This window comes from Manacus candei, unplaced genomic scaffold (genome assembly GCF_025592945.1).
Source record: "Manacus candei isolate 608988 ecotype Guabito, Panama unplaced genomic scaffold, ASM2559294v1 h1tg000106l, whole genome shotgun sequence".
Lineage (NCBI taxonomy): Eukaryota > Metazoa > Chordata > Aves > Passeriformes > Pipridae > Manacus > Manacus candei.
The window spans coordinates 70,919-92,497 of NW_026138154.1; the positions used below are offsets into that span (position 1 = coordinate 70,919).

Below are 21,579 nucleotides of genomic sequence, written 5' to 3' on the forward strand. Positions count from 1 at the left end.
GGAGGAGCTGCTCCCGATGGATCTGGGGTGACTGATCCCCCTGGAAGGGGCTGGGGGGGAGCAGGAGGAGCTGCTCCCGATGGATCTGGGCTGACTGATCCCCCTGGAAGGGGCTGGGGGGGAGCAGGAGGAGCTGCTCCCGATGGATCTGGGCTGACTGATCCCCCTGGAAGGGGCTGGGCTGAGTCACCCCTGGGCTGGGCTTGGCTTGTGCCCATTCCCAGACACATCCACTAATCAGCTCAGAGTTAATTAACCGCCTTCCTTGGGTGATTCCAGTCCCGGGTGGGTGTCCAGGAGCAGCTCCAGGAGCAGCTCCACCATCCCCAAGTGCCAGATTTTTCCGGATTTTTCCGTTTGCAGCGTCAAGATCCGGAGTCTCTTCCTTCCACCCTCTCTTGGCGACTTCACTCCTCTGTTTTTAGCACAAACCTCGTCTCTGGGGCTGGAAAAGGTGGGTTTTCCCTGGGGGGTGCCTGTGAATCCCCCGTCAGCCGGGTTGGAATTGTCGTGGCCATGGGAATTTTTTTCTTTTTTTTTTTTTTTTTTTTTTGCGTTTCTTTTTAAACTCTTCCATGTTTGATACTGTGTATAATAAATTTGCAGAATTTAGAGCATCAGAACTTGCTTTATTCTTCCTCTGCTCTGATCCCAGCGTGGTTGGGGCTTGTCCTTGGAGCTTTATCCTGAGGGGTGTCCGTGGTGTCCCCACCTGCCTTTCCCAGGGATCCTCATCCCCTGAGCACCCTGCAAGCCACACTAATTACAACAATAACGATATAATAACGTGCTGATGATAATTATAACGACACCCCAACGCCTCGGGCTTGTTGAAATAGATTTTTATTGCATTTCTGCAGGTTTTACAAAAATATGACAAAATAAATTAAAAAGAAATAAATAACCCCCTTTCCTTTCCTTTGAATTCCTACAGAAATCCAAACGCGAAGGAAAACAGAACGAAACAAAACAAAAACAAAAAAAAAGACCAACCAACCGTCCCAATCCTTCCCTCCCCTGCGCAGCCGCTGCCCCCGGAGCCACATTCCAGCCAGGGAGACACTTTGGAGAGGGAAAGGGTTCCGAGTGCCCCGGGCGGGGCCCTGCCCTCCCCTCCGGGAGGGAGGGACGGAGCCGGGATGGGTTCCCTCGGGAGGGAAACGGGATCGGTGTCATTCCCTTGAAGCCCAGCGGGTGTTTTTTGGGAGCGGCAGAGCAGGAAAACTCGGTGGAATGGAGGGAGGGAGGGAGGGAGAGCGGCCCGACCCCTCCCTGCTCTCGGGGAGCTTTGGGCCCAGTGCTCCCAGTGCTCCCGGTGCTCCCAGTGCTCCCAGTGCTCCCTTTTCCCGGGCTTCACCCCAGAATCTCCCTCCTCCTCCTCTCCTTGCGTCCCCCGCGTGTGGGAGGGTGAGGAGGGCCCGGAGCCCTCCTGGCCCCCCGTTCCAGGCACAGCAAAGCTCCGGGGTGTCCCCAGCTCCCAGGGGGGAGCCCTTTTCCCTGGAAAACATCTCCCTGCGCTGTTCCCTCGGCAGCGGAGCAGCAGGCGGAGCCTCGGCCCTCTCCTGCCCTTATTGCTGTATAAAATGGCTTCTTTAGACCCCCCAAAAACTGAAATTTCCGTGAATTCTGGAAAGAGGCGGCGGGGAAAATCCAACCTGACGTTTTCTGCAGCCCAGGCCTGGGGGATTTGTTTTTTGGGGGGGGGTGGGGGTGGGGGGAGAAGGGGGGCTCAGCCCCCCCGCCTGGGCCAGGCACAGTGAAGGGGTGACCCCCGGCAGCCCCCTCCCCTTTCCCCGGCTCCCTTTGGGAATGTGGGCGGCTGCGGGCGGAGCGGAGCTGGTGGCGAGGGCCGGGGGGGCAGCGACAGGGCTGGGTGTCCCCACCCGGGTCACCTGCGAGGTGCCACCGCCCCGGCCCGGCCCCGAAAGCGAAGCAGAGCCGCAGCAAAGCAGGAAGGGGGAGCCGGGACCCCCCCTCCCAGCACGGACAAGGCTCGGGAAGCTCCAAGTCCAGACCCGGCGACGCAAATCCGGCAAAACCTTCCCCCGGCGGCGGCGAAGCGGCTCCCACCCCCCTCCCCGTCCCAGCCCCTTCCTTCTCCCGGGCTCCGGCGCGACCTCCGCGCGTGCGAGCGCCTTATTGCGAAATAATTCCAGGGAATACGAAACTGGAGATGGGGAGGGCCCGGCCCGGCTCACGTTGCAGTCCCGGGGGTCGCGGCCGGTGCCAACCCCCGGCTGAAGGAGGAGAAAGTCACCGGCGCCGGGGTTTGGTTGGGTTTTAGTGCAAGAAACGCTGCCCGTGCGGGGGGGGGCCGGGGGGCCGCTGCTCGTCCCGCTCCATCCCGCGGCAGGAGAAGGTCCCGGTGCCGGGAAGGATCCGGGGCGGAGGCGGCGGGAGCGGGACGGAGCAGGGCACGGTGCCATGGCCGGAGGGCAGGGGGTGTAGGCACGGCTGAATCGGGCTCCTCTGGCCGCCGATCCCGGGAATCCCGACCCTCCCGGCGGGCGGCCCCGCAGGGTCCGGGAGCGGCGCGAGGCCACACCGGGATAACTCCCACCCGCGGGCACGGAAAGCCGCCGGGACGCTCCATCCGCGCCGCCGCTCAGGGATCCTCGGCGCGGGGTCCGGGGTGGCAGCGGGTCCCGGCGGAGGGGCCGGGGGGGCACGAGGGGACGCAGCAGAGGGGGCCGGGGCAGAGCGAGGGGCTGGCGGCCGGTGGGCTCGGCCCGGCCCCGAGCGGGGGGGCGGCCAGGGGGGGCGAGAGGCTGCCGATGGCCACGGCTGCCCGGAGGAGCGAGCGGGCGGCCCCCCGCGCTCCCGGCCCCCCGAAAGCCCCGGTTAGAGCCTATAACCGCCGCTCTCCTCCTCCGCCCGGCTCTCCGGCTCCTCCCGGCCCCCCTCCTCCGCAGCCCCGTTGAGGTGGGACTTGCTGGGCACCGAGCGCTCGGGGTCCGCCGAGGGGCCGGGCCGGGGCTGGGGCGATGCCCCGGCCGTGCCGCCGTTGCCCGCGGCCCCTTCGGACTTGCCGAAGTTGAAGAGCTTGCCGGGGTTGAATGGCTTGGTGGGGGACTGGACCTTCTCGGTGCCCGCGTCCCGCTTAGTCTCCGGGGATTTGAGGAACTTGAAGCTGAGGAATCCGGGCAGCTTGTTCTCGCTGCCCGTGGGCGACTGCGGGGACCTGGCGGTGGCCGTGCCGCCGGCGCCGGCCCCCCCCGACAGGAACTTGCCCTGCAGGGGGATGATCTGCTTCAGCTTCATCACGTTGTTGGTGGCCAGGAGGGAGCTGGGGCGCTTGGGCTTGTCGGAGCCGTGCGAGGAGCCCCCGGAGCCCTTCCCTTTGCTCTGGCTCTTCTCGTGGGCCGGGTCCTGCCCGGCGGCCTCGGGCTTGGCCTCATCCCGGCTGGATTCGCGCTCCTTCCGCGCCTGGTACTCGGCGTGGCGCTGCCGCTCCTCCTCCTCCCGCTTGCGCCGCTGCTGCTGCTGGAAGTGGTGCTGCGCCTGCCGCTCGTGCTTCTGCCGACGGGAGCGCATCAGCCCCGGGGCGGCCACCGGGACACGCCGGGGAGCCCTCCCACCCCAGGAGTGCCTCGGGGAGCCCACCAGGTCCGGGGACACCCCGGGAACCCACCAGGTCCAGGGACACCCTGGGGAGCAGCCCACCCATCCCTGGAAACACCTCGGGGAACCCACTGGCCCTGGAAACACCCCGGGGAGCCCACCAGGTCCAGGGACACCTCAGGGGTCCCACCAGGTCCAGGGACACCTCAGGGGTCCCACCAGGTCCGGGGACACCTCGGGGGTCCCCCTGGACCTGGTGACACCTCGCAGAGCCCAGTGGCCTCAGGGACACCTCGGGGACCCCCCTGGCCCTGGTTCAGGGGTCCCAGCCCCGTGCCCAGCCCCGAGCAGGGTCCCATCCCAGCCCCACCCACCTTGAAGGCCTCTCGCCGCTGGTATTCCAGCTTGGCCATCTCCTCGGCCACCCAGGCGGGAATGTCGGGAATGGCCACCTGGATGATGTACTTCAGGAACAGGGCGAAGTGCTGTGGGGGCACACGGATCGGGCTGAGCTCCCCTGGCACTGCCACCCTCTCCGAAATCCCACCCCGTGGGGAACGGGGAGACCCTACAATAACAGCAGGGGGGGATTCCAGACCCCACCCCACGAGCTGCCTGCAGGGAACGTGTCCAGGGATGTGCATGTGTGGGATGGACACGTCGGGGGGGTGGGTTTCCAGGGATTTGCCTGCTCAGGGATGTGACTATCCAGGCATGTGCATGGCACGAGCGGGATGGGCCTGTGGGGGATGAACATGCCCAGGGATGAACACGTCCAGGGATGTTCATGTCCAGGGATGTTCATGTCCAAATATGCGAGTAGAGAGGAAGGGAAGGGAAGATCTGTGGGATGCCTGGGCCATGACCACACCCCGGCACCGCCCGGGGAGACCCTGCACAAACCCCCGGCCGTGAATCCCGGCGCCAATTCCGTACCTCCAGCACCACCACGGAGATGATGGCTCCCTCGGGGCTGAGCCACGGGAAGAGCCTCTGGAGCTGCCCACACTGGGCGATCAGGTAACAGTTGACCACGATGGCCAGGACGCCCATGGCCTCCATCACCTTCTGCAAGAGCAGCGGTGCCCGGGGTGAGCCCCCGGGGGCTGAGCCCCCCTGGGAGCCCCCCCGGAGCCCCTCAGAGCCCCCCGGCCCCTCAGCCCACCTGCCACTGGCCGATGCTCTCGACGCGCTGGCCGAAGGGTCTCTGCAGCCCCGTGCAGAGCTTGAAGGCGTCGCTGCGGATCTCGATGACGTTGTTGACCAGGGCGCACACGGCGGCCAGGGGGAAGGCCGAGGAGAACAGCACCACGTACCCGAACTGGATGAACATCTCCTGGTAGTCCTGGAAGGTGTCCTGGGCACAAGAGCTCCAAGGTCATCGAGTACCCCCCGTGCCCCATCCCCAGCTTGTCCCCCAGCCCCTTGTCCCCTTGTCCCCACACCTCCAGGAGTGGGGACTCCAAACCTCCCTGGGCAGCCCCTGCCAGTGCCTGAGCACCCTTTCCAGGAAGGAATATTTCCCCGAATCCAACCTGATCCTCCCCTGGCACAACTTGGGGCTGTTCCCTCTCATCCTGTCCCTTGTTCCCTGGGAGCAGAGCCCGACCCCCCCCTGCTCCCCCGGGAGTCAGAGAGTTGGACAGAGTGAGAAGTCCCCCCTGAGCCTCCTTTTCTCCGGGCTGAGCCCCCCCAGCTCCCTCAGCTGCTCCTCATACAATTGACTCTCCAGCCCCTTCCCCAGCTCCGTTCCCTTCCCTGGACACTCTCCAGCCCCTCAGTGACTCTCTTGTCCTGAAGGGGCTCAAAACTGACCCCAGGACTCAAGGTGTGGCCTTAAGTGCCCTGGTCCTGTGGCCACACTGATTTTGACCCAAGCCAGGTGCCCTTGTCCTCCTGCCCACCCGGGCACACCTTGGCCCACGGGCAGTTGCCCCCTCAGGTCCTTCCCCGCCCGGGCCGAGGGGATTTGGGGCTCCCCCCGGGGGCTCACCTCGTACTTCTTCATGCAGCTCTCCACCTCCGCCTGCGTCAGCTGCGTGGAGTAATCCTCCTCGGGCGGGTCGATCCACGACGCCCGGTTGCGCCTCCGCCCTTCCTCCTCCCCGTCCTCCTCCTCCCGCCTCCTGCGGCCGGGCCGCGGCACCACCGCCGGCTCCGCCGCCCTCGCCGGGCTCCCGGGGGGCCCTTCGGCCTCGTCGTCGTCCTCGCAGAGCTCGAAGACGGCGGCGGGGTCCATGCCCTTCTCCACCATGGTGGGACTGCCCTCCTCGAGGAAAGGCTCGTCCTCGGCGCCGCCGGGCTCCCCGCGCCGCTCCGCCCGCTCCACGAAGCTCACCTTCTTCAGCTTCAGCCCGCAGTCCAGCGCGCTCTCCTCCTCCGAGTCCGACTCCCGCCGCTCCTCCTCCTCCTCCTCCTCCTCCGGGACCCCGCAGCCGCCGTTCAGACACTTCTTCTCGCCGCGGGGCCCCTCCGGGGGGCGCGGGGGGTGGCGGCGGGGGGCGAGCAGGCAGAGCAGGCTGTGGGCGAGCTGCCGCAGGCTGCGCAGGTTCAGGTCCCCGCGGCGCAGCCGCTGGTACAGGTGGGGCTGGGACACCTCCCGCACGTTCTGCAGGAACTGCCGCGTGATGAGCAGCGTGGCCAGCATCTGTTGGGGACGCGGCTGTCACCCGGGGCAGGAGGAGGAGGAGGAGGAGGGAGGGGCGGCATCCCCGTCGCCTGCCCCTCCCCGCGGGGTCCCTGCTCCTGCCTGTCCTCCCCGTCCCTGCAGGGTCCCCGCTCCTCTGCGGTCCCTCCTCTTCCCTGTCGTCCCCTCGGCGTCCCTGCTCCTCCTGCGGGGTGCCTGCTCCTCCCTGTTGTCCCTGCAGTGTCCCTGCTCCTCCTGTGGGGTCCCTGCTCCTCCCTGTTGTCCCTGCAGTGTCCCTGCTCCTCCTGTGGGGTCCCTGCTCCTCCCTGCTGTCCCCACGGGGTCTCTGCTCCTCCCTGTCCTCCCCGCGGGGTCCCCACTCCTCCTGTGGGGTCCCTGCTCCTCCCTGTTGTCCCCGCGGTGTCCCTGCTCATCCCGGGGGGGGGTCCCTGCTCCTCCCCGCGGTCGTGCAGCCAGAGCAGGACACCCAAAACCCGGTGTCCCCTCTCCTGTGACCGCCCCGTCGGTGACAACTGATGGGGTGGGACCTCAGCGGTGCCACCGCCAGCCGCGGCACGGCCGGGGATGGGGACACCGGTGTCCCTCCCGGGGCCGGGGGGGGGGTCCCGGGGTGGGATGCAAAGGGGGATGCCCCGCCCCTCCCTCCCCGCTCCTACTTTGGATACTCCCAGTCTCCAGCAAAAGCTCAGGAGGCCCTTAAGGAAGATGAGAGAGAGGTGGAGGTGGAGGAGGATGAAGGGGAGAAGAGCCTCTTTGAGCTGCCGCACGAGGCTTTGGGAGAGAGAGAAGATGAGCAGGAGCTGCGGAAGGGACAGAAGAACAGACAGACACAGACAGAGAGACGCCGTGAGCGGGACCGGGGACCCCCGGGGGGCGGAGCAGCCGCAGGGACCGTGGTGGGAGCACGGGGGGGACACCCCGGGAGGGCACAGGGGGACAGCGGCGGGGGGCGGGGTCGAGGACATCCGTCTGTCCGTCCGGGCGGTGCCGGGGGGGGGCTCGGGCCGGCCCCGGGCACGGCCCCTCACCTCCTTCAGCCGTTCCATGTCTTTGAGGTAGAAACCGATGTAGAAAAGACTCAGGTAGGAATTTACAAACTGAAACTGCGGGAGAAGGGAGGGGGATGAGTGTGGGGGGGTACCAACACCCCTCAGTCCCCTCTGCGCCCCCAGTGCCACCAGAACCCTTCCAGTCCCCTCTGTCCTTCCCCCCGAGGTTTGTGGGTCCCCTCCAGCCACCCCTGTCCCCCACAGGACCCTTACAGGCCCCTCTGGGGCTGCTGGGACCCCTCTGTCCCCCTCGGGAACCCTCCCATTCCCTCTGTCACCCCAGGGAGCCACTGGGACCCCTCCAGTCCCCCCAGTCCCCTCTGTCCCCCACCAAGGGCTGCTGGGACCCCTCCAGTCCCCCCGTGCCCCCCGTGCCCCCCTCACCAGGACGATTTTGATGATGAGGTGTTTCTCGTAGGCGCTCTGCAGCCGGTAGTTCTCTGCAAAGCACAAAGGGGGAGGTTCAGGGGGGGCTCAGGGGGGTGGTCCCGGCTCCCAGCCCTGCCTGGAGCCCCCCCCTGGGCCCCCCCACGCACCCATGTCATTGAGCCAGTAGGCCACCTTCTTGTAGAGCTCGTCACAGGCGGTGACAATGACGGCCAGGATGATCTTGGGCAGGAAACGGATGATCCGGGGCAGCTCCTGGATGCTCAGCACGAACTCCTGTGGGGTCGGGGACAGGGGCAGAGATGGGACAGGGACAGGGACGGGACAGGGGCAGGGACAGGGATGGGACAGGGACAGGGATGGGACAGGGGCAGGGACGGGACAGGGGCAGGGGCAGGGATGGGGACAGGGACAGGGATGGGACAGGGGCAGGGACAGGATCAGGGGCAGGGATGGGACAGGGACAGGGGTGGGACAGGGGCAGGGATGGGACAGGGGCAGGAACAGGATAAGGGGCAAGGAAAGGGATGGGGACAGGGACAGGGGCAAGGAAAGGGATGGGGAGGGGGACAGGGTGGGAGGCAGGGACAGGATCAGAGTCAGGATTAGGATCAGTGATGGAGACAGGGAGGGAGACAAGGACAGAGTTAGGATCAAGGACAGAGTCAGGATCAAGGACAGGAACAAGGTGGGGTTGAGGGCCAGGGACACAACCAGGGTCATGGTCAGGGTCAGGGGTGGGGACAGGGGCAGGTTCAGGATTGGGGCAGGATCAGGGTCAAGTTTAGGAGCAGGGACACAGTGAGGACAGGGACAGGGTCACCCCGGAGCAGGGGCAGCCCGGCAGGGCCGGGACAAGGACCCACCTGGAGCTGGAAGCAGCCGAGCATGAGGAGGAAGACGAGGGTGAGGCAGGCGAGGCAGACGGGCAGGCTGACCAGGCACTGGAAGAGCAGCCGCTTCCAGGGGGGGTAATAAAACTCCTCAGCGCTGGTCACGGGGCTGATCCTCTTAACGCCCTGATTGGGGGGGGGGGACACAACGAGCTGTGACCCCCCCTGCCCTCTGGGACCCCAGTGCTGGTGGGAGCCCTGGGGAACCCCCCAGGGAAGGGGCTCCCCCTCCCCTCACCCTGAACTGGGGCCGGGGCTCCTCGATGGACTCGGGGGGGGTGTCCAGGGTCCCCCACTTGTAGGCGAACTCGGCCCCCCGGCGCTTCCACTCCTCCAGGAACAGGGTGGCCCAGATGACGTTGAAGATGGCAAAGACCACGCAGGAGATGTCCTGGCTGGTCTGAGGGACGGAGGGAACCAACTGCACCGGGGTTGGTCCCCTCTCGTCCCCGGCAACCCCCCCCAGCCCAGCCCTGGGGAACCTCAGGGTGCTCCCCCTGCCCCCCCTGGGCTCGGCAGCCCCCCCAGCTCAGCAGCAGCACCGGGACTGAAGGACTGTGGGGAAAATCTGGAGTGAGGAGGGATGGAAACCCACATGGAGGGATGGAAACCCCCAAGGAGGGATGGATAGCCACATGGAGGGATGGAAACCCACACGGAGGGGCTCAAAACCCCCGAGGAAGGGTGAAAACCCTGCCGTGACCCCCCCTCCAGGAACCAACCCCATGTCCTGCCCCCCTCACCTGGTCGCTCTCGGTGAAGGTGTAGAGGATGGAGCCGAAGACGGCGGGATACACCATGGCCGAGGTGTAGAAGCCCAGCCAGGCGAAGTACATGGCGATTTTCACCCCAAAATAGTCACAGATGTCATCTGGGGGGGGGGGACACACACACGAGGGGGGGGTGAGCGGGGCTGGGACCCCCAGCCCCCTCTTTTGTGCCCCCCCCCGATGTCTCACCGAGGGGCTGGGCCTCGCACACCGCCTGCACCCAGGACTTCATCAGCCTCTTGAGGATCCTCTGCTCGTGCAGCGGGAAAACCTGCTGGATGACCCCCCGGGCCGCCAGCTCCGGGACTGCGCCGGGGACACGGCGTCAGGGGCAGCAGGGACACTGCCAGCCCACCCCCCCGGACCCTCCTGGGACCCCACACAGCCCTGGAGGCCCCCCCCAGGGGCAGGGACAGTGGGGTGACCGTGGCAGGTCAGGGCTCTGTGCCCACCGTGTGCCCCCCGCCCTGCTGGCACACGGGCACGGGGAGGGGGACACGGGGTGACAGGGGACCCTTGGGGGGCTGGTGGCCCCTGGGGCCTCCGTGGCACAGCCCCGTGGGCAGGGGGAGTGCGGCAGTGGGGGGGGGGGACTGCTGTGCCGTGCTGGTGCCACGCAGTGCCATGGGAGTGCCACGGAAGTGCCATGGAAGTGCCATGGAAGTGCCATAGAAGTGCCATGCAGTGCCATGGAGGGGCCCTGTGGTGCCCTGTGGTGCCATGGAGGTGCCATGGAAGTGCCATGCAGTGCCATGGAGGTGCCCTGTGGTGCCCTGCCGTGCCCTGCCGTGCCGTACTCACTGATGGGCTGTCCCTCGAGGAAGTGGATGTTGTGCAGGGCCTCCCCCTGCTTGGCCCGCAGGTTCTCCAGCCAGTACCTGATGATGTTTTGCCGTTCCTGCGGCACCACCGAGGCTTCAGATCCCGGGGATGGTCCCGATCCCTGTCCCTGTCCCTGTCCCTGTCCCTGTCCTGTCCCCTCCCTGTCCCGCCTTGTCCCCAGCTCAGGGGATGGCTGGGTCAGTCTCCAGCTGGGATGGGGCTCCCTAATTCCCTGGGGAGGGGGAGAGGACCTACCTTCCCTGCCCCACGTCCCTGCATCCCCATATCCCTGCATCCCTGCATTCCTATATCCCCATATCCCTGCATCCCTGCATTCCTACATCCCCAAATCCCTGCATCCCTGCCTGGCATCCCCACACCCCTGTATCCCTGCACCCCTGTATCCTTGCCCTGCATCCCTGCTCAACATCCCCAGACCCCTGTACCCCACCTCCTTGCCCCACATCCCCGTACCCCTGCCAAGAATCCCTGTGTCCCCCCATCCCTGCATTCCCACATCCCTGCCCGGCCCCCCCCCCCCGTGTCCCGCCCCATCCCCGCGTGTCCCACCTGAGAGGTGAAGAAGTAGAGCTCGTTCTCGATGTTCTCGTAGATGTAATCCTCCTCGCACGAGAAGCTCCTCATCCCGCCCCCAAACTCCGCCTTCACCGGCTTCCGCAGCCCGATCTCGTCCGCCCCGCGCAGCAAACTGGGGACAGGGACACGGCTGGGACACGGCTGGGACATGGCTGGGACACGGCTGGGACACGGCTGGGACATGGCTGGGACATGACTGGGACATGACTGGGACATGGCTGAGACACGGCTGGGACATGGCTGGGACACGGCTGGGGACAGGGACACGGCTGGGACACGGCTGGGGACACGGCTGGGACATGGCTGAGACACGGCCAAGGGGACATGGCTGGGACACGGCTGGGACATGGCTGGGGACACGGATGGGGCACGGATGGGACACGGCTGGGACACGGCTGGGACATGGATGGGACACAGCCAAGGGGACACGGCTGGGACATGGCCAAGGGGACACATCTGGGACTGACTGAGGGGCCAGGGGGGCACAGGGATCCCACCTCTCGTAGGTGGCGGTGACGAAGAAGGCGTAGACCCGCGTGTGCTTGTGGTGCCGGACCTGCACGATGAGCTCGGGGATGCCCAGGCGGATGTGGTTCAGCAGCCACAGCAGAGTGTGGTCGTCCGTGGTGTCTGTGGGGGGACCATCAGCACGGGCCCACAGCCCTCCCCAGGGCCCCATCCTGGGCCCCATCCCAATCCCCACCCCTCCAGAAACCCCCGTCCCTCCCCGTGTCCCTCCCTCATCCTGCTCTCCCATCACTCCATAAGTCCTCAGTGGCTTCCCACATCCCTGTCTCTCCCCATGGCCCCCATCACTTCCCACATTCCCATCCCAGTCCCCATCCTGATTTCCATCCTTTCCCACATCCCCCACCCCTCCCCATGTCCCCATCCTGCTCCCCACTCCTCCTCACCCCCCCATCATTCCCTGTGTCTCGTATCCCTCCCCAACAACCCCTTTGCTCTCCACGTCCCCCCTCCATCCCCACATCCCACATCCCTCCCCACGCTCCCATCCCTCCCCGTGTCCCTCATCCATCCCCACATTCTCACCCCTGCCCAGCTTCCCCCTCCCTCCCCACATCCCACAGCCCTCCCCGTGTTCCCTGTCCCCATCCCTCCCCACAGCCCTCCCCGTGTTCCCTGTCCCCATCCCTCCCCACATCCCACACCCCCCGCCCCTGCTGCCCCCCCCGGGTGCTCCAGGTCTCCCGGGTTCCCCGGGCACGTCCCTACCCGGGAAGGTCATGAGCACGTCGCAGTTCTCCGTGGGCACCGTCTTCATCCAGGCCTTGTGGGACATGATGTAACGCCCGGCCTGGAGCAGCCGCTTCCCGAAGAGTTTATCTGCCGGGGGGAGGGAAGGGATGAGCAGCCGCGGGATCCTGGGGGGTATCCCCCCCACACACACATCCCTGGGAACCAGATCCCGATCCCCGATGAGTCACGGGGCGGGGACCCCCGGCTTGTCCCCGGCTGTCCCCGGCGCGGCCGTGGCCGGAGGTCACGGCCCCGCTCCCGGTGACGCTGCCCCGGGCTCAGGTTTCTCCTTCGGCGGCTGCGGGTGCCCAAAACAGCCCCGGGTGCCCAAAAACAGCCCCGACAGCTGCCGGGGAGGAGCCGCCAGCGCGTCCTGGCACCCCCGGGGTGCCGGTGCCGCGGGACGTCCCGGGGTGCCCCCCTGCAGCCCCCCCAAAAGCGCTCACCTCTGCCCGCAGCCCCTCGGCGGGGCCGGGATCCGGCAGGGCCGCGGCTCCGAGAGATGGAAAACCGCAGGAAAAATGGGGATGTCGAAAAAGCAGCTGGTCTCCATGGAAACCCGGGGAGGCCCCGCGCCGCCGCGGGGAGGTGGGATGGGGACGGTCCCCACAGTCCCCGGCGGGTGCCAGCACCGGGACACGGCCCCTGTCCCACTCTGGGGGGGCCACACCGCTGGGACACGCGGGCCCCGAGCCCAGTGTCCCCATCGCACCTCCTGGGGCGGGTGGGGACAAGGGACATCCCAAAATCCTGCCCCGGGATGGCAGGATGGGGCTTCCAACGGTGCTGGGGTCCCGCAGGACCCCGTTTCTCCCAGGCCAGCCCCGTCCCTGCCTCAGTGTCCCCTCCTCAGCCAGCGCTGCCCAGGGGATGTCACGGGATGTCCAACTGCCCCAGGGCTGGGAAGGTCCCCGGGTTCCGGAAAAACAGGAAATGCCAAACCTGTTCCGGCAGCTCGTCCCAGGGAACGCACCCCAACTCCGGGCACCCCAACTCCGGACACCCCAACTCCGGGCACCTCCTGACCCGCCAGGACCCCCCCGGCCGGGCTGAGACCTCCCAAACTCATCGCCTGAGCTGCCGGGCTCTGAAAGGCCGCCCTGTCCCGGCTCTGTGGGTGGGAGTTGGGGACAGAGCCAGGCTGCCATGCCAGGCTGCCACCCCCGGAGGGGGACTGGTCTGGCACCCTGGGCATGGCCGTGTCCTGCCCTGCGCTGCTGGGGGGTGCTGGGTGGGCACAGGGTGCTGGGTGGGCACAGGGTGCTGGGGTGCTGAGGAACCAGTGTGCCAGGGTGCCGGGGTGCTGAGATGCCAGGGTGTTGGGGTGCCGGGCTACCAGGGTACCAGGGTGCTGAGGAGCCTGAGCACTGGGTTATTTGGGTACCGGGGGTGCTGGGGTGCCCGAGTCCCGGGGTGCTGTGTCCCGGGGTGCTGTGTCCCGGGGTGCTGTGTCCCGAGGTGCTGTGTCCCCCGGTGCCAGGCGGGCACAGAGCACCGGTGGCCGTGGCAGCGCTCCCCGGGTGACGCCGGCGGGCTGAGCTCACCACCCTGAATTATTTATGTCCCGCCGGGAGTGGTGGCACCCGGCACGGGTGGCAGCTCCGGGCACCACGGGGGCCCGGCCCTGGGCACGGCCACGCCGGCACACGCGTGGGCAACCGGGGCAATGCCCGGCGGGCACCCCCCCCGAGGGCTCGGGTGCAGGTGCAGGGGGGGTTTCCCTGCCCAAGGTCATGGGAAAAGAGGGGTCCCCAGCGCCTCTCCTGGCCCCCCACCCAGGCTGGGGTTGGGGGGTGACCCACCTTTGTCCCGCTCCGGCCACGGGTCCCTCAGGCCCCGCTTCACCACTGAAGCAGCACGAGGGCTCCGTGGGGACGGGGTACGGTGTCCCGGCCAGTGCCACCCCGCCGTGCCCCCCCGGGTGTCCCCGCCGGTCCCCGCGGCCCCCCGTGCCCCGGCCCGCCGGCGGTGCCGCTCACCTTGGCTCCCGGGATAAGGTCACCGGAGCTGCAGCAGCGTGGCGGGTTCGGGCACGGCCCCGCCGCCGAGCGGAGCCCGCGGCCGCCGGGCACGGAGCGTTCGGGGGAGCGGCCGCGTCCCGGGGGGGGGCACGAAGTGGGTCACCCACCCCCAGGCGGGAGTCCCGCTCGGTGGCACGGCGGGCAGCAGGCCCTGCCTACCCTCCCCCAGCCCGACCCCGCCACGCGGACCCCCAACCTGGGGGGTGTCACCTGGCCCAGCGCCACGGGGGGGGGGACCCCAGTGACAGCTTGGGGACCCCCAACCCAAAGCCTCCGCCCTGCACCACCCCTCTGCCCTGGGGGTACGAAGCTGGTCGGGGGGGGGGGACACCGGCCTGTCCGGGGTGGGTGGGGGAGCAAAAAGACCTTCCTGGGGTGGGGGGTGACACGGGGGGTGCGCGGACGCGGTGCTGGGGTGGTCACCGGTGCGTGGGGGACGCGGAGCTGCACGTGGAGCCCATCCCGGGGGGCACGGAGCTGTCCCGGGGGGACACACACGCACAGCAGCCATCCCCAGAGAACCGCAGACCCCCCCGCCCCGGCGCGGGACCCCCGGGGGTGGCACACGGAGCTGTCCCGGGGGGATGCTCGGAGCCCCGCCGCGAGCACCGGCCCCCCTCCGCCGTCCCGGCGAGCCGCATCCCGGCCGACATCCGCAGCGAGCCGCAGGGAGCTGCCCCCCCCCCGCCCTCCCCGTCCCCCCCGCGTCCCTCCCGCCGCCGCCCGCAGCCCCCCACCCCCCCCCTCAGTCCCCCCCAATCCGCCCCGGTCTCCGCCCGGTTCCCCCGTACCCAGGACGCCGGTGGGGGCCGCCGGTTCCGTTCGCTCCTCCCCGGCCGGGGCCCGCCGGGGCCGGTCGCCGTCCTGCGCTGCGGCCGCCGGCTCGGGCATGGTGCGGGGCTCGGCGGCGGCGGGGGCCGGTGCATTGGGGCCGCCGGGGCCGCCGGGGCCGCCGGTGCCGCCGCCGGTGCCGCCGGTGCCGGGCGGGAGGAGGGACAAAGGCGGCGGAGCGGAGCCCGAGAGCTCCCGGCCCCTTTAATGCTCTGGTTGGCCGCCGTCTCCCCAGCGCCGGTCGCACCGGCCACGCGTGTCCGGCCGCGCCCCGTGGGGGGGTCGTGGGGGGAGCGGGGGGGCGGCTCAGCCCGTTCAGAGGAGCGTCGTGGCCCCCCGGTGTCCCCCCCACACTCGGGGTTACCCCGTGTCCCCCCAGCATCCCCCCACCCACCTCGGGGCTACCCCACATCCCCTGCATCCGTCCCCCCCTCAATCCCCCCCTGTACCCCCAAGCCCCCCCTTACCCTGCCTGTCCATGGGGTTGCCCCGTACCCCTCCCCAGGGCCCCCCCCGTGCCCCCCCAATGCCCCCCCCGTCCCGGCACCACGCCCGGGCGAGGTGGCTCCCAGCGAGGGGGGGCCGGTAACCCGAGCGGGGTGTGCGATGTCCCCCTGACATTTCGGGTGACCCCCCCCTCCCCCAGTCTGCCCCCACACACACTCGTGGGGGACCCCCCACAGCCCCCCCCGCCGGGCTGGAGGGTCCTGCCCACCCAGTGCACCCTGTGAGCCCCCTCGGCACTGTGGGCATTGGGGTGGGGGCACCCCTGTGCCAGGTCCCTCTGAACCCCCCCTGAGCTCCCCCCGTGGCTATTTTGGGGCAGGGGCTGGGTGCCAGGGCGGCTGGTTGGTGCCACCAGGAGCTGTTCCCCCCGCTGGGATCTCAGCTGGAGCGGGGGGGGGGGACAGTTTCAGCTGGGGGGGGACAGGCTGGGGTGTCTCCAGGCCTGGCCACTGTCCCTGTTTTGGGAAAGGGGGCGGGCACAGGAAAAGCTGGGCACAAAGGTGGGGAGGGGGCCCCGAGGCCTTGCAGGGTTGTGCATCCAAATGATCCTGAACCCCCCCCGGGAGAGCCCCCTGATCCCACCCCTCATCCCTGGCCCCTGGAGCATGGGGGATTTGGGGGTTCCACAGGGATTTAGCAGAGGAGGGAGCACTGATGGTCTCTGGTATCCTGGGAATTCCAGCATCCCTGCCTGCATCCCTGGCAGTGTTCCTGCCTGAATCCCTGTCTGAATCCCAGCCTGTATCCCAGCCTGTATCCCAGCCTGTATCCCTGCCTGTATCCCTGCCTGCATCCTGGCCAACATCTCTGCCTGTTTCACAGTCAGAATCCCAGCCTGTATCCTCGCCTGTATCCCAGCCTGTATCCCTGTCTGTATCCCAGCCTGTATCCCTATTTGTATCCCAGCCTTTCAGGCCACGCCGCTGTTGCTCCTCCCCGCTCCAGTGCCTTTGTCTGCACGACCACCCCCCTTCCCCGGCCCCCCGCGCTCCCCCTCCCCCCGAAACCCGCTGCAAACCGACCCGAGATTTTGGGGACCGGGAATGGGGGACACCCCCAGAGCAGGGGGATCACCCGGTCCTGGCTGCCCCGACCCCAATCCCTGCCCCCCCCAAACTCGGGTCCCGGCAGGGGGGAGGGATGGGGACAGGGATGGGGGGCCAAATGGGGTGTAGGATGGGGGGCGGGATGGGCTGGGCTGGGCTGCGGGTTGGGATGTGGGATGAGGAGCGGGATGCAGGCAGGGATGCAGGCAGGGATGGGGTGCGGGCTGAGCAGCGGGATGCAGGCAGGGATGCAGGCAGGGATGGGGTGCGGGATGAAGAGCGGACACAGCCGTGACGCTGCTCGGGAATCATTTCTCTGGTTCACGGAGCGCTGCGGGCGCGGGCGGTTGCGGGGGGGGGTCCCTCCCGCCACACGCGAGGGGCCTGTTTGTGGGGACCCCCCACCCCGCAACCCAGGGGTCAGTCCCGACCCCCCCGCGGGGATGAGACCCCCCCCCCCCGATGGAGCAGGGGTTCCCCGGGGGATGAGCAGCTCCGGCTTGGCTCGGTGCGGAGCCAGGGCTCACCCCCTCGGGGTGCGGGGGGGTACCAAGCGCAGGGACCCCCCCTAGGGTGGGCAGGGGTCCCCCAAAACCTTCAGGTGCTCCAGAACAGCTTGTGTCAGGGTGAGGGAAAGAGGACCTCCCCGGAGAGGCACGGGGACACCAGTGGGTGCAGAAGAAAGGGACGGACGGGGCAGGGGTGGGCTCCGCCATGGCAGGGGGGGTCTCCCCAATTCTCGGGACAGGGGCACCCCCACAGCTCAGGGTCGTGCGGAGCTGGGGGTTATTTCTAGGGTACAGCCGTGGCAAGGGGACGGGGGGGCGTGGGTTCCAGCCCAGCAGCCCCCCGGGAGCAGGGTGGGGACAGAGCGGGACGGCCCACGGGGGGCTGCGGGCGGGGACCCCCGGGCAGGGCCGCGCCCCGCGCCGGGCGGAACCGCCCGGTCCCCGCGGCTTCGGGCGGCACAGCGCCATGGCCGCCTCCGGCCAATCAGAAACGCGAACGCAGCGTTAAACCCGCCCCTCTGCGAGCGCTGACCAATGGGAATAGGCGAGGTGGGCGGGGCGAGGCGGCCGCGCTGAGGCCGGCGCGGGGTGAGGGCAGCGTGAGCCGCGGTCATGGCGCTGCCCGGGGCGCTGAGGGCGGCGGGGGGCAGGTGGGGGCACCCCGGGGCTAAACGGGGGGGTCCGGGGAGGGGGCGAATAGCCTGCTGGGGGAGGGACTTTGGGGAGGGGGCGCACGGGAAGGGGGGTACCTGGGGAGGGGGTGCAGGGGAAGGGGGGTACCTGGGAGGGGGAGTACAAGGGGGGAGGATGCTTTTGGGGAGGGGATGCATCTGAGGAGGGGGAGTGCGCGGGGAGGGGGTGCCCTTGGGGAGAGGGTTCATCCAGGGAAGGGGTGCCCTTGAGGTGGGGGTGACCCTGGGGAGGGAGTGACCCTGGGGAGGGGGTGCACGGGCAGGGGTCCTTTGGGGTGGCTGAGGGGGGCTGTGCACCCCCTGCACCCTCTGTGCCCCCCCCCCCCGGGGGTGTGGATAAGGACCCTCCGCCCCTCCCAGGTGGGCGCGGTGCCTCAGCTCCTCGGCGGGGGTCGGGGGGGACACCATCTTCGCCCTGTCCTCGGCCCCCGGGCGCTGCGGGGTCGCCGTTATCCGCGCCAGCGGCCCGGGCAGCCGGGGGGCCCTGCAGACCCTCACCGGGACCCCCAAGCTGCCCCCGCCCCGCGTCCTGGCCCTGCGGCGCATCCGTGACCCCGACACCGCCGAGACCCTCGACCGCGGGCTCGTCGTCTGGTTCCCAGGTGGGGTGGGTGGGCTGGGGCTCGGGAGGGGTCTTCGGGGCTTGGTTGGGGGGGTCTCGGTGACTGCCACAGCCCCCTCGCCTGGGGGGACCCCTCGGGGGTGGTCCTGGGTCACCGCTGGCCCCTCTGCACTGATCCCGTAGAGCTGCTACTGGGGGGTCCCTCCTGAGCCCCCCAGAGCTCCTGTGGGGTCGAAATGTGCCTGTTCCCACGGGAGGGATGTGCCAGGCCCGGGGGGCTCAGCTGGTGCCCACCCAGGCCGTGTGTCCCCACAGGACCCCGGAGCTTCACCGGGGAGGACTGTGCTGAGCTGCACGTGCACGGGGGGCCTGCTGTGGTCAGCGGGGTGCTGCGGGCACTGGGTGAGCCATCCTTGTCCCTGCATCCCTCCTGCCCCTCTCCCATCCCTCCTGCCCCTCTCCCGTCACATCCTGCCCCTCTCCCATCACATCCTGCCCCTCAGGGTGCTGAGGGTGCTGGATGAGCCCCATCCCTTCCCCTTGTATCCTGCCCCTCGGGGTGCTGGGTGAGCCCCCCGCGCCCCTCTTTCCCCCCCCTCGGGGTGCTGTGGGCAGGGGCTCACGGGGGGGGGGCTCTCAGGGCGCCTCCCGGGGCTCCGTCCCGCCGACCCCGGGGAGTTCACGCTCCGAGCGTTCCGCCGGGGGAAGCTGGACCTGACGGCGGCCGAGGGCCTGGGGGACCTGATCCGGGCGGAGACGGAGGCGCAGCGGCGGCAGGCGCTGAGGCAGATGGAGGGCGAGCTGGGCCGGCTCTACCAGCGCTGGAGCGACACCCTCACCCAGGTCAGGGCCGCCCCGGCCTCGGCTCCGGCCGCTGGTCCCTCCTCTGTGGCCCGGGGACGCAGCGGGGTGTCCCCCTGACCCCCCTCCCACCTCCCAGGCACTCGCCCACCTCGAAGCCTACATTGACTTCAGCGAGGACGACAACGTGGAGGAGGAGGTTTTGTCCCGAGGTGAGGGAGGGGTGCTGGGGTTGGGGGGGGTGCTGGGACACCCTGTCCCCGCTGTCCCCCCCCCGCCACGTCCCCTGTGCCCGCAGTGGTTGGGGGGGGTGCTGGGACACCCTGTCCCCGCTGTCCCCCCCCCTGCCACGTCCCCTGTGCCCGCAGTGGTTGGGGGGGGTGCTGGGACACCCTGTCCCCGCTGTCCCCCCCCTGCCACGTCCCCTGTGCCCGCAGTGGTTGGGGGGGGTGCTGGGACACCCTGTCCCCGCTGTCCCCCCCCCTGCCACGTCCCCTGTGCCCGCAGTGGATGGCGCCGTGCGGGCGCTGGAGCGGGAGATCGGGGCCCACCTGCGGGACGGGCGCCGGGGGGAGCTGCTGCGGGGGGGGGGTCCGCGCCGTCATCGCCGGGCCCCCCCAACGTGGGCAAGAGCAGCCTCCTCAACCTGCTGTGTGAGTCAGGGGGGCACGGGCTGGGGGGCCGCTCCTGGCCGGGAAGGGGCTCCCCGGGTTCCGCCGGGAATCACCCCCCGTGTTCCCCCCTGTGTCCCCCCCCCAGGCCAGCGCCCGGCCGCCATCGTGTCACCGGTGGCGGGGACGACGCGGGACGTGGTGGAGGTGGCCCTGGACATCGGGGGGTACCCGCTGGTGCTCGGTGACACGGCCGGGCTGCGCGAGACCACCGACCCGGTGGAGCGGGAGGGGGTCGCCCGCGCGCGGGACCGGTGAGGCCGGGGGGGCTGCACCGGGGGGGGTCACTGACCACCGTGGGCCGGCCGGGAGGGGGCGGTTGGTGGACCCCTGCCTTACCCCGTGTCCCCCCCAGGCTGTGCCAGGCCGACCTGGTGCTGGCCGTGCTGGATGCCAGCGCGGTGCCCCCCGAGCCGGCGGGGCTGGGGGCTGCGCTGGGGGCCCTGCAGCCCCCCCCCCGGCACCCCCTGCGTCCTGGTGCTCAACAAAGCCGACCTGCTGCGGGGGGACGGGGGTCCCCTGCGCCACGACTGCACCCAGAGACCCCCCCTGCCCCCCACCACCCTCCTCTCCTGCAAGACGGGCGAGGGGCTCGACCACCTCCTGGAGCTGCTGGCGCGGGAGCTGGCGCGGCTGTGAGTGCTCGGCGCGGGCGCGGCGGGGCCACCAACGCCCGTCCCGGCTCCGGGGGTGCTCCAGGCTGGCTTCTCGCCCTTTCCCAGGTGCGGGGACCCCCTGTGCGGCTCTCCCAGCCTGACCCAGAGCCGGCACGGCCGGCACCTGGGGGGCTGCGCGGCGGCGCTGGCGCGGTTCGGGCGGGAGCGCCCGCGGGACCTGGCGCTGGCGGCCGAGCAGCTGCGGCTGGCGCGGCGGGAGCTGGGCAGGATCACCGGCCACGTGGGCGCCGAGGACGTCCTGGACATCATCTTCAGGGATTTCTGCGTGGGGAAGTGAGGGATGCGCCGGGGGGTCCCCCCTCGCCGCGCCGGGGGCTGCGGGCGGGGAGCGCCGGCTCCCTGTGCCGGGATTAAACCGTGGTGCCTTCGGTGGCTCTGGTGTCTGTTCCCTCCCTCCTTCCCAGGCTGAGCTCCTGTGTTTTCCTGGCTCGGGGGGGAGCGTGTCCCGAGCCCCAGACATGGGAAAAAACCACTGGGAGAGGCCCCGTTTCCTGGCCAGGAGGACAAACAAGGAGCTGGAGCGGCTGGAAGGGAAAAGCCACCCCGGGCGTCCCCCTTGGGGTGTCCCCCTCCCCACCATGGCATGTGAGGGGCTCAGCATCCTGGTGGGTCCATCCCTGTGCCCCAAGTGCACTCCCAGCCCCAGGGATGCAGCGTGGGGGGGCTTGGGACCCCCAGGATACAACCCCAAGCCATGGGATAAAGCCCAAGCCATGGGAGACGTGGGATCACCCCCAGCCCTTGCACCCACTTGGCAGCTGGGGGCTCTGCCACCCCATGGGTGGGTGCTCCATGGGGACCCCTCACTCTCCCACCCCCCGGCTGGGGCTCCCAGGCTCTGGAAGCATCTGGGGCTCTGAGATTATTTATAGTGAAGCTCCAGGAAATCCTCTGGCAGTGAGAGGGTCCCCCCGGACCCCCGGCCGAGCCGTGTGGGGGCAGCTGGGACAGCGAGGGACCCCCTCTGTGACCCTGATCACATCCCACCCTGGCACCAGCACTTCCAAGGGCTGGGCAGGGATGGGGGCACCCGGTGACATCCCCATCCCGGGGGGGGGGGGGGCAGCAGGAGCCCGTGGCCGCCGTTATCCCGGGATGGATGTGGCTGGGGGGGCCCGAGTGGGACCTGGGGGACACGGATGTGACCTGGGGACGGGAGAGGGGTCGGGAAGGGGATGGGGGCCGAGCGGGAGCACTACGTGCCGCCGAGGTGCTGGCAGGGAGCGCCTGGCGTGCGGGCAGCCCGGCGAGGCAGGAAAAGCTCTTTCCACAGGAA

At 69.5% G+C, this 21,579-nt stretch overlaps 2 protein-coding genes across 6 annotated transcripts; one reads left to right on the plus strand and one right to left on the minus strand.

Annotated features, from left to right (window-relative positions):
- Positions 1-827: 827 nt before the first annotated feature.
- On the minus strand, positions 828-14,933 carry ANO8 (anoctamin 8). Of its 5 annotated transcripts, none has more exons than XM_051769215.1 (18): positions 14,799-14,933; positions 11,963-12,073; positions 11,224-11,356; positions 10,700-10,838; positions 10,109-10,205; positions 9,497-9,613; positions 9,281-9,408; positions 8,776-8,958; positions 8,511-8,663; positions 7,794-7,920; positions 7,642-7,697; positions 7,237-7,311; positions 6,865-7,008; positions 5,555-6,208; positions 4,727-4,918; positions 4,498-4,629; positions 3,936-4,046; positions 828-3,516 (listed from the first exon to the last, which is right to left on the minus strand). In XM_051769215.1, exons 1-18 carry the CDS (start codon positions 14,896-14,898, stop codon positions 2,842-2,844), a joined length of 3,327 nt encoding a protein of 1,108 aa, XP_051625175.1. In that variant the 5' UTR covers positions 14,899-14,933; the 3' UTR covers positions 828-2,841. The 5 variants fall into 5 exon arrangements, with proteins under 5 accessions (XP_051625175.1, XP_051625176.1, XP_051625177.1 ...); XM_051769216.1 differs by having other exon boundaries at positions 8,776-8,937; positions 14,799-14,932; XM_051769217.1 differs by lacking the exon at positions 14,799-14,933 and adding an exon at positions 13,966-14,069.
- Positions 14,934-17,386: 2,453 nt separating this feature from the next.
- Positions 17,387-20,668, plus strand: GTPBP3 (GTP binding protein 3, mitochondrial). Its single transcript, XM_051769218.1, is given in 11 exon segments — positions 17,387-17,550; positions 17,953-18,194; positions 18,470-18,556; positions 18,795-18,997; positions 19,095-19,167; positions 19,463-19,558; positions 19,561-19,608; positions 19,715-19,880; positions 19,982-20,077; positions 20,079-20,261; positions 20,349-20,668. Coding segments are annotated over 11 exon segments (1,464 nt in total). The 5' UTR covers positions 17,387-17,512; the 3' UTR covers positions 20,581-20,668.
- The last annotated feature ends 911 nt before the right edge of the window (positions 20,669-21,579 follow it).